Here is a 16,224-nt window from a genome sequence, read left to right as displayed (position 1 = left end):
CTGATTTCCCAAAGGAGGTTAGATCCGCTCCCCGACTTCCTGGATGAAGAGCACCACGGACGAGGTAAGATACGCAGGAGGACAGCAAAGACACAGTAGTCCCGGCGTGCAACACAATGAGACCTTCAGGCGCGCTGTTCGCGCGCTCAGTCTGGAAAGGTATTATCGAGAAATTCTCACACGATTGCGAGCAACCCGCTAACAATCGCCAGGCCCTCACATTGTCCCGTATGTTCCGCATTCGACACACCTCAGGCCACATATTTGCGAGCATTTTCGATTAATTGACATCTACCTTAGGTTACCGATTGTGAGACCAAAGGCCGGCGAGCGAGCGCCTCCGGTCAAGACGCAGGCACGCGCAGCGACGATTCTGCCCAACTTCGTCGGATTGATCTTCCAGGTGCACAACGGCAAGAACTACACGGATGTTAGGATAACAGAGGATATGGTGGGACACAAGCTGGGAGAGTTTGCAGCGTGAGTGTTTTCTCGTCCCGGGAAAAAATTGTTGATCGAGTCTGACATTGAGCAGGACAAGGAAGCGCTTCTCCTACAAGCACACCAAGAACAAGTAGAGAGCCACAAAGATCGTGTGCTTAAAGCTACAAACATATTCTTGGAAAGGACTGTAACACAAGAGAAGATTTGTACATTATTCGTATGGCATGGCGCTGGGGATTGAGGGTTTCGAAACGCGGTCAAGAATCATCGCGCTCCGAAGAGATATTGGGAATACCATTTCCCTGCTTTGGCAAGGTCCAATGCATGGAGCATACCTACATCATTGGCGTGACAAGAGTTTGATGGAAGCAAAGTACATGTATGGGAGCATGTACATACCACGTTGCACACGATCGTCCGGCTGCAGACCGTACCTTCTGCCATGCGCATCGGCGACTGCCTGGTCACAGAGATGCGGGCTTGCCCTAACATGCGCACAGCTCTTTCATTCCTACTGCGCTACCATATCTACCAGCAAGAACTATCAAAACAGTGCACAGCCATGTCGTTACAATACATCCTGCATCCTCTCGTCGCCCCCATGTCTCTTTGCACCATACGACCAACCACCACTTTCGTTCGATCGCTCGTTTTCTCATCGCAGCCACCGCCATTCCCAACTCTTGCTAATCGTCTGCTCCAACCCGCTACACAGTAATCGTCTCGATCTCGCCTTTTGGCCATCCTCCCTCACGTAGTGCCGGTACGCCAGTCTCTCGCCCCTTGCAGTTTTGCTTACCACTGACAACTGAGCAAGTCTGCACAAGTATTGCCGCCAACTCTGCTCCTCAACGCATCTGACAACCCGTACCTCTGTCTCTCCTTCGATCTCCCATCGCGATGACTACGGCGGAGAAGACTGCCAGGCGGGTCTATTCTGCTGAACAGCTACACCGATTGCGTGCGACGTCTTCAGCCCCCAAGCTTCACGAAGCGATTGAAGAGCATGACGGAGAAGATGCGGATCTTGTCAAAGGTATTCGATGTTTCGTTCCTTTCAGATTCACCCTTCGCTCTGCATCGCGCTGCGTCACTGCCTGAAGTGGTTGCGCGGTTGGATGCGTCGTGCGTAAACAAACAAGGAGGCTCGTCCCGCTCGCCGCGGTCGCCACGGTCAATCCTCGCGGCGTCATTTGCGTTATGGCACATTGCACTCGCGCTGAATCTTCCTGAAACCGACCATTGGCTACTGGCCCAATGATCACCGAATCATGGCCTGGCATGAGCTTGACCCAGATCTCACCTTCCATCGAGACTGGGTGGAAAAGATCATCCAGACCCCGCCATCTGCGAGCTCTCGTGAACTTGAAAGGCGTGCTTTGCTAACCCCCGAGTCTCCGACAGAACACGTTCTTCGTGGATCCAAGTCCTTCGCTGCTCGATCTCTTCGTTCTCGTGTCCGTCTAGACAGCCTCCACTTCGGAGCGAACAAGCCTCACGATGAGAATGTGGCCGTCCTCGCCGATCCTCAACCCGAACACGCACCTTCTTCTTCGATTCTTCACAAACAGCCGCACGTGCTTGGAGAGATTGTCAACAATGGACAATCAACCCGACCTGGAGCCTGGAGGCTTCGTGCTTCACCTACCCCTTCAATCCGCAAATCAAAAATCGAGGCCTTGGTCAAGCATCACGGCTCGCCGCAGCATGTTCGCGTTACTGCTGGCGGGCGTATTGTACCAAGCGAGCAATCTCCACTGTGCCACCCACGCTTCGGTTACAGCGCCATCAAGAGCAACGGCGCGTTGATCAAAGTCGCTCCGAACCACGTCGGCAAGGCTCAGTGGATCAACACCACGCAGGAAGGCTATGTTGCTCAGGACATCAATGGCCAGCTCTGCCAGATCGTCAATGGCGTCGTCATGCCGCTCAGCGAGGAAAACGGTGCAGTTCGCCTGTACGCGCCAGCCCCGAATCTCAACATAACTCAACCTGGTCTTCCCGCTGCCACCCAGCCTACCTTCGAGGAGGCTATTGGCCGTGACAGGAGCAACACACACTCACAAGCGACTAACAACTATGCACCGCAGCCCACAATCGCAACGCAGAAGAATGCATTGGACCTTGAGTACTCAAAGCTCGAGCAAGAGCTCAAGGACCTTGACAAAACCGAAGTCTTGCACGGTAAGACCATGGCGAAGACCGCGAAAGAAGCTCTTTTCACCAAGCGCCGTGAATTGGTCACATCGATGGATCGCGTCCGCAAGGCCCTCAAGTCTCTGAAAGACATGCCGCAGGATTTCCGTGTACCGACATCTCCGAAAGCCATGCGCGACCGTCAGCCGGGCTCTCCTCCGAGGAATCGCCTTCCTTCATTCCTTGAGCGCAATCAGCATTCGAACGCCGTTGGCGCTCCGCCGTCACAGGTACCATGGCAATCTTCGGCCCAGCCAGTCTTTGGATCCGCACCGACTGTGCCCATGCCGGGACAGCCTTTTGCCATGTCTGGCATGCCCGGTCCGGCTGGACCATATCCTGGGTTGGCATACTCAATGGCTTCTCCGAGCGCTTTCATGCCGCCACCGCCGTTCGACGGCTCAATGGGTGCGCCGTATCCCATGTACATGGACTCCGGGAACTCTGCTCCAGCTGTTCCTGCGGTGACGGCCGTTACAAGCAACGGTGTGCAACCTCGCGAGCATACCATTCCTCAGCACGACGGGTCTACGTCTTCGTCTAATCCCAAGGTTTCTTCGCCGCGTCAGTCTCACGCGTTGCCGATCAAGGATCCTACAATGAAGCAGATCGCCAGCGTCAAGTCGGTATTGAATCCCATGAGCCCGGTCTACAAGCCAGGTAGCGGCATGCGCCAGCCAACGGCTAATGACAAGCCCTCTTCCAAGCCTGTCGATGCCAGAGCTCCTACACCGCTCGCTTTGCTTCACGCTTCTAAGCCGACAGCACAGGCGTCCAGCAACAACAATCTGTTCACCAGCCCCATGGACAAGAAGATCGTTGTTGATGGCTCGAGTGTCTCCAGCGTCAGGACAGCCGATTTCTTCCCACGCAACACACGTGATTACTCTCTGCGTAAGCACGAGTATCCTGATCCGACGGATGAGTCTGAGGACAAGGAAAATGTCGAACCCGACCAGTACCAGCGTGTGCAGACCGGATCGCAGTCTCCGATCACTCCCAAGCGCGACCTGCACAACACCAACTGGAATCCAGAAATTCCGGACGGCGCTTTCGTCAAGTTCACTTCACCACAGAATGAGGGCTACGCAGCTCCCATCGCTCCGCCTGGTACTCCGGTCAACGACCACCTTGAAGCGGGCAAGAAGCCGCCTATGCTCAACATTCAAGGCGGCAACTGGAACGACCAGATCCAATATCTCAATAGCGCGCAGATGCCTGACCGTGTGGCCCACAATCTTAGCCCAAAGAACAAACGTGTCTGGCGTTTCATTGAGGAGCATCCGAGCCGCTACTGTAGCGACAACAGTTCCTCCCCAGCTCGCGACCATGAATGCCTGGACGAACTCTGCGTCACTTCCAGTCCTTACAAGACTGTCGATTTTTCCAACAAATCTCACGAATGGATCGAAGGGCACCAAGCTGGCCTCTATCGCAAGCCGGTCAGCGCTGACCGCATGGGTGACTTCCTGGAGGGGTACTGCGCCGGTTTGATCAAATCGCAGCCGATCACCTCCGTCTCGATGGGGATCTCTGACGGGAGTCCCACGAAATCTGCAGGTCGCCGTCCTACCCCTAGCCCAAATCATGCGAGCACAAACTCGGGCAACCGGTCTACCGAAGCGGAAACGACAATCAGGCCTCCAATGGAGCTCAGCCTGCAGAGCCTGGACTCGCTCAAGCAAGCTGTCTATGCTCCACAGAACGAGAACGCCCTCGTGACTCCAGCCTTGAACAGCAACCACCATGAGGAAACCTCTTTCCCTCTTGGAGCCTGGCAGAAACGTCAGGAGGATGCCGGCAGCATCGGACCACACCACCCATCATTCCCACAGCGTGCTTCATCCTTGACGGAATGCCCACCAATGCCATACCCCTCGGCCGAAACGCGCCAGATGTCCAAGCCTCCGTTTCCATCCAAGATCCCATCACCCCAGCATCCCCGCGCCCCCAACGCCCCAACCCTCGCACCCGTCCAACCTCGCGCCGCCAGCGGCCCTCCGCCCGCAACCGACCGCATCACCAGCCTCACCAGCATCGACTCGACAATCCACCGCCCCGGCCCGCGCATCATCAGCCCCTTCGAATGGAAAACGCCCAGCTCCGTCGCGCACGCCGCCAGCCTCGCGACAGGCTTCTTCGCGCACGCCCAGTTCGACGGTACGCCCATGGACCCGGAAGAAGAACCCCCTCACGTCCACTTGCTGACGCCGCCCGCCGGCTTCGCAGGTGCGCCCACCAACGCGGACTCCAACGTCCGCGCCGCGTCCCTAGACGGCATCGAAAGCCCGCCCGGCACTTCGCCCAATCTGTCGCCGACGACGTCGCCCAGGCTTATCCCCACGCGCCACGCGAAGAAGGGCTCCTCGCCCGCCAGCCCAGGCAAGAAGGCTGCTTCGTCGCCGGCCAAGAGCCCGTCGCCGGCGAAGGCGAAGTTCGAGCACATCGCGAGCAAGGTCGGGATTAGCGTTTCGTCGGAGAAGGGGGGCAAGAGCGGTGTTGGGGAGGAAGGGACGTCGCCCACAAAGAAGGGGTGGAGGGCGATTTGGCATGGGTCGGGGAAGAAGGAGGACGCGGGTGCTTCGGCTTCGCACTGATTGAAGACTACCGGACGCATCGCTCCGGTTCGCTCTATGACTGAGACGTTTTCGTGGGACTGGATTGGCCAGGCATTCTTTCGATTACTGTGTGCAGCTCGACCTAACTTGTCAGGATACTTTTCGCGGCGCACCTTGGTTACTCTGCACGAGTTTCTGGATCAGCTTCAGCACACATTGCACGCATACCATTGCTGGCCTTCCTTCGTGTCATGACAGGATACCACACATAGGCGACTCCATCGACTATCGAGAATGCTGAATAGGATTGCGGACGAGAGCATTGTCAGGAGTATTTGCAGCTCTTCCTCCAGTGTCTTACCAGCACATCGACACCAGGGTTTGGGCCGCAGCGCGTTTCCTTTGTTTCACGAATGATAGCTGTGGAAGCTTGTTAATAGTTAATGTTTATCATGGTCCGTGTGCGCGACTTTTGTAGATGTAGCGATTGTAGCCTCGATAAATGGAATGATTTGCTCAGCGATCGATTGAGATCTTCAGGCATCACCGCCTTCTCCACGACTGCCGCCCTGCACTCGGGTGCCCAAGCTGTTGGCACTCCACATTGCATTCTGTGCTTTGAAGAGAGGATGGGACGTGTGTCGGGATTATGCCGGGCGGGCGGGAGGATCTTCGACGCTCGCGGCGCGGAAAGGGGCAGCGCGATCAAGGATCGTCAGCCCCCCCACGCGGGCATCTTCAAGGATTCAGAGCTTATGTTTCACCCGGCGCCACCTCTGTCCCTCGCCTCACACTACGCCGCCAGCGCCTTGCTGCTACCGCCCCGTTCCTGGAGTCGAAACATAGGGTTTGTTGGTCATCTACGCCTAAGGCTATCATACACCACGCTCGAAGCTTACGAGCTGTGCTGTTGTACAGCGTGCGTGCGCTGGATCCCCGTCCACCGAGGCTGTGCTTCCAGCTTCTGCAGCGCTGCGGCCTGCCGACCGATATCCGAGCCTTCTGCTTGGGCGGGACTTCAGCAACCACAGCAATTCCCCGTCAGCTCCCACGCGGCTGGGACGCCCGCTGCCAGACGCCGCAGTGACCTGACACCCGGCGGCGGAGTGCGTGGTGAGCCTCACTGCGCTGGCTATATTCCCCGACGTGTCCTCGTCAGCTCCGAGCGCGCGCTGGAATAGCTCCGTGACCGCGCATTCCGGTCCAGGACTCGCCAAAAACACCGTCAAAAACAGAATAACAGCACCTCGGCACCACCTAATATGTCTACCTACTCGACCACGTCCTCATCAACGCGGCGCCCGAGCGCGCACGCATCCGTCCAATCATATCGCAGCATGTCCGACTCCAACTCGACAGGTCACTCCAGCCTGTCGCCCCCGCCGCCGGGATCGCGCAGGAGCCCATCGCCCGGGGGAACCAGTGTTTCAACGCAAATAGCCCTCCGCAACATGCGCCGACTGGAGGCCCGCCGCAACATGGAGGAGAACCACTACCTCACGCAGAAGGCGCGCAACTGCAACCTCAACCCGCCCGTCGACCTGCGCGCGCTGGACTATGTCTCGAAGTATGACGACAATCTGGTCTGTCCCATTTGTCGGTGTCCTTTGGTGGACCCGGTGCTGCTTATGGACTGCGACCACTGCTTTTGCCGTGAATGCATACGCCAGACGTGGACCACCTACTCGCCACTGGGGCCCAAGGGAGACTGCCCGACTTGTCGCATGCCAGCCAAACTAGGCCCACGAGCATCGACGAGCAAAATTCTGGTCAACATCCTCGACGACCTAGTCGTCAAATGCCCCAAGAGCGAAAACGGCTGCAAATCGGAGATCAAGCGCGGCGAAGTGCAGGATCACATCACCATCTACTGCGGCTACGCCATGGTGGAGTGCAAAGACTCGGGTTGCGGCCAGTCTGTGCGGAGGAAAGACTACGATCTCGGGTGTCTGCATTACAACGTCAGCTGCGAGAGCTGCCAGCAGAACATGCCGAAGGCGGAGCTCGAGACTCATTGGCAGCTCCAGTGCCCCGACCGACAGGTCAAATGCGACCTCTGCAGCTCGCTTATATATTACAGAGACAGGGAAGAGCATCGGAAGGAAGCTTGCCCTGCGGTCAATGTACCGTGTCCTGGAGCACCGCTAGGATGTACGAACAAGAGCAGGCGGGCGCATCTCGACATCCACGTCAAGGGATGCGTGCTCGCAAAGCTCGGACCAGTGCTAGATGCTCAGAAGCAGCGGATGGACGAGCAGGAGTCCGCGCACAAGCTCATCAACCGCAAACTCGAGATTCTCGAAACCGGCTTCACAGCAATGCAAGACATCCTCTCAGCCAACCGCTCCGGTCCGCCCGACAACGGCAGCACGGAAACCCTCATCGTCCCCTCGCGCAGCAGAGCCGAAAGCACCGCGACAGACAGCACCCGCATCGCCTCCGCCGACGACTACGACTTCCCCGTCCCGCCCTCAAACCGCGGCTCCGCAATCGAACCCGAATCGCCACCCACAACAAACACCACCCGCTCCTCAACAACACCGCGAACAACAGCAACCCCCCGCTCCCTCACCTCCCCACCCCTCCGCCCAGCTCCTCAAGCCCCCTTCCCCCGCCCCACCGACCTCCCACCCCCAACAACAACCGACTTCGACCTCGCCTCGCCCTTCTCCACCACCGCCCCCGGCGCCGATGGCCCCTACTCCTCGCCCCTCCACCACCTGCTCTCCATGCACGAGTCCCTCCGCGACGAAATGGCCCGCGTCTCGGCCGCGCTCACGGAGCTCGACGGCCGCCACAGCATGCAGATCCTGAACGAGAACCTGCGCACGCGCGACGAGATCGCCTACCTCGGCGGGCAGGTCGCGGGCATGGGGCGGCAGGTGCACTGGTTGACGAGCGCGCAGCTGCAGAGGCAGACGCCTGGGGGGAGCGCTGCGGCGAGGGAGGTGGGGACTGGGGCGAGTGCTGGAGGAGGAGGAGCAGGGGGGAGTGTGGAGGGCGCGGTGAATGCGATGAGTACCGCGGCGACGGCGCTTAGGGGCGCGGCGAGGGTGGTCAATGTGGGCGGCGGGCAGGGGAGTCCGACGAGTCCGGGCATGAGGAGGGGGGTTAGTGAGGAGGGGAGGACGAAGTTGTGACGGCCTTTTCTGTTTTCTTTTGTATGGGTTATTTTTCGATCGGTCAGTTGGGCCTGGGTCTGGTCTGGCTTGGATTGGGTCGGATGCATTTGGCGGACGATATTTCGAGCGGAGCTTTCATCCAGATCTCTACCTACATATATCCATTTTGTCTTGATCAATTTCACATTACGAGGCTGAAAAATCGCCCTTCGACCTCCGCTTCTAACAAGCACACGACGTACATGCTGCTAGCCCTTCACTACCTTAGGGCACGTCGGATATCTTCCTTCCGCATTCCAATCAAACAATCAATCCGACCGCGAACGGCTCAGCAAGAGCTGGCCGCAATGCCTAGATCCATCTCGCAAATGTCATATTTTGACCGCATTGTCTGACTTCACTCCCCCGCTCTGACGCGCCTCGGAACTTCGAAAAACAAACACAAAAACAAACGTAAACAACACTTTTGTACACCTTTGTACACTTTTTTGAACACTTTTGTACACTTTTTGGCAGCCCGCAGCTAGCGCCGGCTTCTCCCGAGCCAATCACAGCGCCTGAGGTGAAGCGCGGGTAATCCCGGTTTGTTTACTTTTGTTTCCTTCCTTCGAGTCAATAGAGATTCAGAATCACTTGGAGGAAACGGCGAGACGTGTCGAGAGATCAGATAGGCTGCTTGCGAAGGGGGAGCTCGTTGGTGAATCTTTGAGTATTGGCGGGGAAGCGCAGCATATTGGCTCTGGATGTGGACGGGGACTCGCGGTATAATGCGAATGGGGAGCCGAAGCGAAAGCGTTCAGGGCGATCCCCTCAAGATCGAAGAATGAGGCTCAGTACCGGGAAGGACTCAGGGTGAATTGTGGACGCCTTTGCGGCGCCTTTGCGAATATCTCCAGACTTCTCTCAAGGGTCATCGGTTCAGGCACTCTGAGAAGCCGTCGCCGAAGATTTCGAGGAGAGTGATGGAAAGGGAAAGCTAAAGGAGATCGGCAAAGACACCACTATGGATTCTTCGTTGACGGGCAGTTGTTCGACATTCCGGCCATAAAATCAGCAGGCTGCAATTCTCTGCCTAAGGCACTTCTTCGTACTATCGGTCCATTCTCCCAGCTGCTTTGCATACAAGGTTAGCTAGCCCACAATGGCTAAGAACGGATCACTTACCAAGCGTCTGCGGCTTATTCATAGAAGTGAGATTCGCAGACATGTCCAAATCGCCACTTTCGAGGCCTGGACGCTCTTCTGCTACGTCTGGCCGAAGCAAAGCCACTGGTTCTGGAAAAGTCTCTACACGCCGACGGCGCTGTTCTTCTCGCTCCGAACGGTCAACGCTCTCGTCGCTTCCCACGCGCCTCAGGCGGAAATGGCGATTGAGCTCGACGCTGCGTTCGCGCTATGGTCGTTCCTGACAATCGATGTCCAAGACTTCCACACGACATCGAAGGCGATCGTGCTGCCGGCCGGAAGACTCTGCCGATCATTCTTACGCCCGCAGAGTTGATTCGCCTGCGGCAGGTGACCGCTGTGGAGATGATTGCGGCGGCCGCCTTGTTTGCCATTGCGGGACTGCAGCTTTGCAGGCGTAGCGACAGCTTGTGGATTGGCGTTCTCGCTGTTTTGCAGTTGTTCGGGGGATTGCTACCGGCCTGTACTTTCTGCGTGCGAGGACATCTCAGCAAGGCGACAATACTTGCAAGTTGCTTCACATTCCGACGGCGTTGGCTATCATCGCGTACCTGTCGCTGGTGAATAGAATACGCTAGAAGGAATGGTAGGGTTTGGGGTACTATTGACGCTTGGCAAAGCCATATCACCCGTCGATACCAAGTTCTGGAGGACCCGGTTCTGAAGCGAGGATCACTCTGAGCACAGCACTGGGACAATTCCAAAAGCAATCTGGTAGTGATTTGGGACGATAGCCTGACAAGTTTTGACAGCCCATCTCGTTCTGACCAACTTTCCTTGCATCACGGGGAGACACTGTTCCCATTGGCGGTCAAGAGCCTTCGATCGGATTGAACATCGATAGACGTCAGGTAATACAGTAAGAGCCGTGCCACTTATTTTCGGGATGGGTTCTCTTAATGACATGCTTTGGCCAAGTGTGTGCTTTCGCGCCAGCCCTAGTCACATCGGCCATCACGGTGGGTGACGCGCGACAGCCTCAACGAGCGATAAGGTGGATGAGGGTGGCTCTGACGCAGTAGGACCGCATCTCACAACGTGTCTGGCAAGCCACGGTGGAGGCCTGTATGTACAGTTCGATAGTCAGCCTTGCGAGGCTGTGAGCCAAGATGTCATTGCGCTGCCGTTTGACAGGGTGATCAGATCAGCCCTGCTGGGCTCTTAGCCCTGCCGGTCTAGGCCGATGATGTTAATGAAGACGATATTGCCTACCATTAAAATATGCGTCTGCCACGCGGCTCAGTCATGGGTTAGTAACAAACCTGGATAATGTCTTAAATTGCAAGCACAATGTCGTCGGTTGCCGTAGGGCTAGAAATCTCACGAGTCATGAGCGCGACGGCGAACGCGACGCGCTGAACTACCATGCGCACACGTGCGTGTGGATATGGCGTGGCGAACGTACGGGGAAGGATGTTAGTCGGGCGCCATTTTCATCTCTGCTTGGCGCACGACTGCTGCCGAGCAGATACGGCCTTGATTGTGGCGTTTCTGCAAAACCAAAAGTAGAAAACTTGGCCCTCGATGCGCTCCAAGACGGCACAGCTGCCGTCCGCCGTTGAACTAGCGTCGCGCCAGATCCGGCTTGGCTCTGCGACGGACACCGAACGTCAAACAAGGGGCGGAAAGTGTCTCCGTGCGATTGACGATGGGGAATCTGGTTGGTGTGGCAGGGTGGGTATATCTCATTAAGTCTACTGTCTATAATGCGCCGTGAGCTGGAGAGCCGGCTCGGCGGTTGCGAAAAATGCTAGGATTTGTTGTTGGTGGCAGTGGCGGGTGTGTTGCAGGAATTGCAGATGGTCCAGCCGCCGAATACTGTTCCTGCAGGCCTGTGTTCTAACAATGACTCCATGATCCGCCTCAAAGACTCCGCGGAGCGCGGAGCGGTTTCCCTAGTCGAAGCTCGTTCTTCGTCCCACTGTCAACGCTTCTAGCCACGCCGCGGCCTTGAACTGGGTCCTCGCGTGGTGCCGACTGTTGATTGAAGAGTCCACGGCCGGGTAAAGGGTCTGAAGATGTTGGAGGAAAGAGGACGTTGTTCGTGAAGTGTATGCATCGCGTACGTATTAAAATCGAGGTTTTGAGAAATGCGTTGGTGTCGCATCGTATGTGTAGTCGACTTAGAGGAGCAGCATGCCGACGAAAGAGGACACGCCGAGAAGACCCATGCCGACAGCAAGTCTGCCACCGGCGGCGGAGTCTTTGGCACCGTCGCGACCCTTGCCGCTTCCACTGCTGGCAGTACACTTTCCGGTGTTGTCCAGCTTGTCTGCACCGGCAGTAACCTCTGCGGAGTGCGTAGCCATCGCGTCCACGGCGTAGGTCGAAGACTGGGCGGAATCAGTAGACGTGCCCACGGCAGACCAGCTGGTGGAGTCGGTGCAGGTAGCGGAAGATTCGTCGATGTCGCAGGTCATGTCCATCTGGAAGTCGAGGCCTGAGGTAGCGGTGCTGCCGTGGAAGTGGACTTGGCTAGGACCAACAGTCATGGTCATGGACTTTCTGGTGTTAGTTGATGCGGGAGACATCGAATTGCCGCATGGATATATCTTACAGGAGCATCAGAGCCGCAAAGGTCGGTAAACGCATTGTCGGATCCAGCAGATGTACATTGGAGAGCGATCACTGTGGTCCCGGGGCAAGCGTCGACGACAGATCCAGCGTAGGCAAACGGGGCTGCTGAAACGCCAGGCTCAATCCATGTAATTGCGCTCGATTGCGCGGCGGCAAAGCTGAAAAGGAGAGAAAGCGAAAGGGTAGCGAGTGAAAGCATCTTGGCCTGCGCGAGAATGGGCAGAGCCTCGATCGCGGTAAGATGCGCTGCAAAGAAAGGAAGTGCTGAGCGTGTCGATTGTAGAACTGGGGAAGAGACAGAGGTGGATAGCAGCCCAGGACCTACAGAAACGCTTTCGAGGGGACCGCTGCATGAAACTGGACTACTTGCCGTTGGCAGACAGAGGGCCTCCGCATGATGCTACCACCAAGAGTGGGCCGGGTCTCGCTAAACCGATTGTCTGCGAGTCTTGTCCAAGACGGCTCGGCGGGCATGGGCAACTATTGGCGCGCCAACGCTGTGGGCATGCACGGCATGGTGTATTTCGAGCACCGACGTGGGTACTTATCGGCCACGCGAAATTTACCCAAGCCCGCCGGAGCCTGCCGAGAGATCGCTCGCTTTCCCAGGAAAGACATTGCAGGGATTGCGTTTCTGCGACGACCCGCGTCACATCGTGGGCTTCAGCCGTTCACTTGCAAATGCGGCTCTTCGCCGGAGCCTTGCGAAGTGAATGCAAGATTGTGGCGTAGTCTCGCCCAAAACTTCGTCCCAATGTTGTCGATGTCTGATCGTTCAGTCAGGAATCACAAGCCGCAGGTCACCTCCTATTTTCATGACTGAAGAGTCCGCACGGCGCGTCTGAAGTTCCAAAGTAATCTTCTTAGACGCGTCGTCGTGAAGTTGAGGCCACAGCACGGCACGTCGTCTCGAATTTTGGTGGCGTACCTTGCAGGTTCCTGTTCCTGGCGGCTGGCGTTCCGGGTCGGCGATCGACGCCCTTTCGCCGCGGCTAGGGCTGTCACTGCAAAAACACAGTTTCGTCAAGTTTCACGCGGCGGATCTGCGTCCGCGACACGTTGAGAAGACGCGTCGCTCGCCGAATTGAGGGCATCCGAGACTTTTGTAACGGTGTCCACTGTTTTCGCCTATAACACGAGAAGGATGTTCGTGTTGCGAGTACATAGTGGCAAACGAGGGCTGTCCTCCGGCAAGGAACAGAAAGTGACCTCAAAGTCGATCCGCACCTCGTATAGACGGTCCGCCCCCGTTTGCCGCCACGTGAGATTTCGTTAATATTTTGCGCCATCAGAGCATGAGGCTTGCGAATTACCTCATCGTCCCATAGCCGGCGATCGGTACAGCCCTACAGTTGAGCCGCAATCTCTCAACGAATGAAATGCATCTGCGCCAAGCTGTCTCTACTCTTGCAGTGATTCTCACCAGCCCGCGAAATGGAACGATTTCACGATTTGGAAATTAGAACATGGTAGCTATGCAAGACAGAATTTTCCATCACTTTGCGATCCTGTGTGTGTAAGCACAAAAAGGAAATAGAGTGATGATCGTGAACGCCAAATGATTTGAAGAAAATGGATCCAGCCGCAATATCAATCCAAGGACGTGCGTGTCTCCTTGCTTTGCTTGCCGAAGCAAAAAGGGCTGCATTCGTCGATATTTAATGCCAACCTATGTTTCCTAGTAAATAGCAGGACAAGGCTCCAGAATGGAAAGATCTCATCTCGGTCGCAAGCGGGTTGCTCGAAGTAGCAGCTTCCAATGGGATAGAGGCGAAAACGCTTTCGAGGAACAAGGCGTAGGATCTTGCGGGCCTGCTGTGACTGCCACTTGTAAGGAATGCTTGATTCATCGTATTTCCACGTTCGGTCAATCTCAGGAGGACAAGCCTACGGCTTGTGGACATGGCTTGCCTACATGACCTTCTCCAAGCGACATCACTTTTCCTAAGCGCGCGCGTTCTTGAGGTCCCCTCTTCCCAGGCGTATGTAAATCACGCTAATCGTGCAGCAATCGCTGTCAGAGGACGGCACATCACTGCCGCGCAGGGCAGAGCTTTGAAGGCAACCTGCGTCGCGAGGTTCGACATGACTTGAATGAGGGGGCGTCTGAAAGGCATTCAAGTGCTGACTCCCGATGCAAATCATGATGCTTCCTGAGGTCTCATGGTGATAATGATTTCAGAGCGTGAGAAACGAGCGTGCGGTGAGCATGCCATCGGGTTACGGCGACTGGCAGACCCGCGCGCCACTGGGTGATTCGATGGACGAGAGTTTGCTCAATCAATGATGTCGCGCTGGAGAGGGAGTCGGCTAGATCACATATCGATATACAAGTACGTGATTCGATGGTCCTGACGATCCTAAAGGAAGCTTGCCAGTGTGAGGTGGTGATCGGCGAGTCGGCCAGCCAGCGCCACCGCTGCCACTCTGCAGCTTGCAGCTGGGGCGGCTTCGCCAGCTGATTGGCGGCTGGGACATATCACACATCTAGCTGGCGCTTACGGACGACTCCTCACGGGCTGAAAGACCAGCGGCGCAGAGCATGACCTTCGTAGACTGCAGGCATGCGCTTGCGTGCCGAAGGATGTTGCTTATCTGCCCAGCCGCCTCTGCTCCTCTGCCCTCTTTACATCTATACGATACAGCGTTTCATGGGCGACCTGGTTCTGGTGCCTGCGACGACGGCGAAGGCAGCGCGGTCAGCTTACACTTCTCACGAATAACAAGCTGGAGTTAGCAACTGGAATATTGCGACTGAGGCGTCCGCGGTGGCAGGCCCACGATAGATCGCGCGGTCCTGCCCAGCATCGCATTTCAACACATCCAACATGCCTCGATTCTTCATCACACGGCACTGGCGGCTCCCGAAGCTCATGTACGCCTTGTTCGGTCTGGAATTCCTTCTCACAGTCGGCGCTCTCACGCTTTTCGGTATCGCCGACCCAAACACATACCGCACCAAGCTCTGGCAAAATGGCGCAGACCAAGGTTTCAACAGCGACCCCAGCATCGTTCTGTATAGCTATGCGAACTACCGACCAATCGACACGCCGATCGTATGGAGCCAGTTGTATGTTTCCTCGACGCTTCGGATGCTCTACAGGCAGTAGGCTAACCCACGCAGTATGACCACCTGGAACACGGTAATATCAGTGCTCGGCATGTTCATCCTGCTCGTCAAGGCGGTGCTGTTTATCATGCACCTCTTCCTCCCGCTCCTCAGCTTGTTCGTCTCCGGGCTCATGCTCGCGCTCTACGCCGTGTCGCTGCGCAACCAGTCTGCCCCAGATATGAGCGACCCCGACAACCCAAGTCCCGGACTGCCGTGGTATCTGAGCAAGGGGTGTCAGTACGCGACACAGGCGAACGAGGGATACTGCATGCAAGCACGCGGCGCTTTCGGCGTAACTTGCGCCATGGTGTATGTTTCCTCTCTGGCGCTGTCCCCATCGTTCTCCAGCGTTCAATCAAGCTAACCACAATCCATCACCAGCGCCATCTTCAGCGTCTACTTCATCTACTCCATCCTATCCACCATCCCCACCCAGCGCGAGCGCGACCAACGAGCCGACGACATCGAGATGAAGAAGCTGGCAGAGTACCGGCCGCAGACCATGACGCGCGACGAGCAGCGCGACATGAACAGGCAGATCTTCCTCAATCTGCCCAAGACGCCGACCACACCTTGGGGGAGGGATCCATCGAACCCCATGACGCCGAGGACGGTGGCATTTACACAGTTGAACGGTGATAGTAACCCAGGGGCGCTGAATAAAGATGTCTATGTGGCGAGCTCGGGACAAGGGCCGAGTAGGCTACTGCCGTTTAGGCAGAAGTATGGCGATACCCCGGATGGGAGCTGAGTCTTGGGAGACCGGCGGATAGGGAGGCAAGCATATCTGAAAGGAGGATGTGGATCCTCACGCAGCTTGTGTATAATGAAAGCATCGCTGTAATGCAACGAGTCAAAGTCAATGATCTTGAACACTTGGTGGTGACCCTTCTCTCATCATGCACGCTCCCCAAACCCGTAGTCCACCCCTCCCCGCCCAGGCCAAAAGTATTACACATAATCAGGTTCCGCGATGATGGAGAGCGCGATGCACGCATGCCGGGCAAAAGCAAAAGATCAATGCCCTAAG

At 56.6% G+C, this 16,224-nt stretch overlaps 5 protein-coding genes across 5 annotated transcripts; 4 read left to right on the top strand and 1 right to left on the bottom strand.

Annotated features, from left to right (window-relative positions):
• Window positions 1-116: 116 nt before the first annotated feature.
• Window positions 117-578, top strand: WHR41_03896 (mitochondrial 37S ribosomal protein uS19m; the record flags this gene model as incomplete). Its single annotated transcript, XM_069372502.1, has 4 exons — window positions 117-159; window positions 213-228; window positions 301-480; window positions 536-578. 4 exons carry the CDS (start codon window positions 117-119, stop codon window positions 576-578), a joined length of 282 nt encoding a protein of 93 aa, XP_069230556.1.
• A 766-nt stretch (window positions 579-1,344) lies between these two features.
• On the top strand, window positions 1,345-5,237 carry WHR41_03895 (uncharacterized protein; the record flags this gene model as incomplete). The annotated part of the gene is made up of 3 exons (XM_069372501.1): window positions 1,345-1,480; window positions 1,849-4,800; window positions 4,870-5,237. The coding sequence occupies 3 exons, from the start codon at window positions 1,345-1,347 to the stop codon at window positions 5,235-5,237; spliced, it is 3,456 nt and encodes a 1,151-aa protein (XP_069230682.1).
• A 1,298-nt stretch (window positions 5,238-6,535) lies between these two features.
• WHR41_03894 (uncharacterized protein) lies at window positions 6,536-8,338 on the top strand (the record flags this gene model as incomplete). Its single annotated transcript, XM_069372500.1, has 1 exon — window positions 6,536-8,338. The coding sequence occupies one exon, from the start codon at window positions 6,536-6,538 to the stop codon at window positions 8,336-8,338; it is 1,803 nt and encodes a 600-aa protein (XP_069230681.1).
• A 2,828-nt stretch (window positions 8,339-11,166) lies between these two features.
• On the bottom strand, window positions 11,167-12,551 carry WHR41_03893 (uncharacterized protein). Its single transcript, XM_069372499.1, has 2 exons — window positions 12,063-12,551; window positions 11,167-12,006 (listed from the first exon to the last, which is right to left on the bottom strand). Exons 1-2 carry the CDS (start codon window positions 12,279-12,281, stop codon window positions 11,629-11,631), a joined length of 597 nt encoding a protein of 198 aa, XP_069230686.1. The 5' UTR covers window positions 12,282-12,551; the 3' UTR covers window positions 11,167-11,628.
• A 2,078-nt stretch (window positions 12,552-14,629) lies between these two features.
• On the top strand, window positions 14,630-16,071 carry WHR41_03892 (uncharacterized protein). Its single transcript, XM_069372498.1, has 3 exons — window positions 14,630-15,152; window positions 15,207-15,503; window positions 15,576-16,071. The coding sequence occupies exons 1-3, from the start codon at window positions 14,911-14,913 to the stop codon at window positions 15,943-15,945; spliced, it is 909 nt and encodes a 302-aa protein (XP_069230685.1). The 5' UTR covers window positions 14,630-14,910; the 3' UTR covers window positions 15,946-16,071.
• Window positions 16,072-16,224: the final 153 nt, after the last annotated feature.

This window comes from Cladosporium halotolerans (assembly GCF_011745625.1).
Source record: "Cladosporium halotolerans strain TM138-S3 chromosome Unknown Sca10, whole genome shotgun sequence".
Classification (NCBI taxonomy): domain Eukaryota; kingdom Fungi; phylum Ascomycota; class Dothideomycetes; order Cladosporiales; family Cladosporiaceae; genus Cladosporium; species Cladosporium halotolerans.
The sequence above is the reverse complement of the archived record's forward strand: the minus strand, read 5'-3'. Positions and strand labels throughout refer to the sequence as shown.

Bases quoted from the DNA above. Each gene is read 5' to 3' on its own strand.
- WHR41_03893 (XM_069372499.1), bottom strand. From the start codon at position 12,281: ATGCTTTCACTCGCTACCCTTTCGCTTTCTCTCCTTTTCAGCTTTGCC. The intron at 12,007-12,062 runs GTAAGATATATC...AACACCAGAAAG, and splicing joins TTTGCGGCTCTGATGCTCCT to TCCATGACCATGACTGTTGG.
- WHR41_03892 (XM_069372498.1), top strand. From the start codon at position 14,911: ATGCCTCGATTCTTCATCACACGGCACTGGCGGCTCCCGAAGCTCATG. The intron at 15,153-15,206 runs GTATGTTTCCTC...TAACCCACGCAG, and splicing joins CCGATCGTATGGAGCCAGTT to TATGACCACCTGGAACACGG. The intron at 15,504-15,575 runs GTATGTTTCCTC...ATCCATCACCAG, and splicing joins GGCGTAACTTGCGCCATGGT to CGCCATCTTCAGCGTCTACT.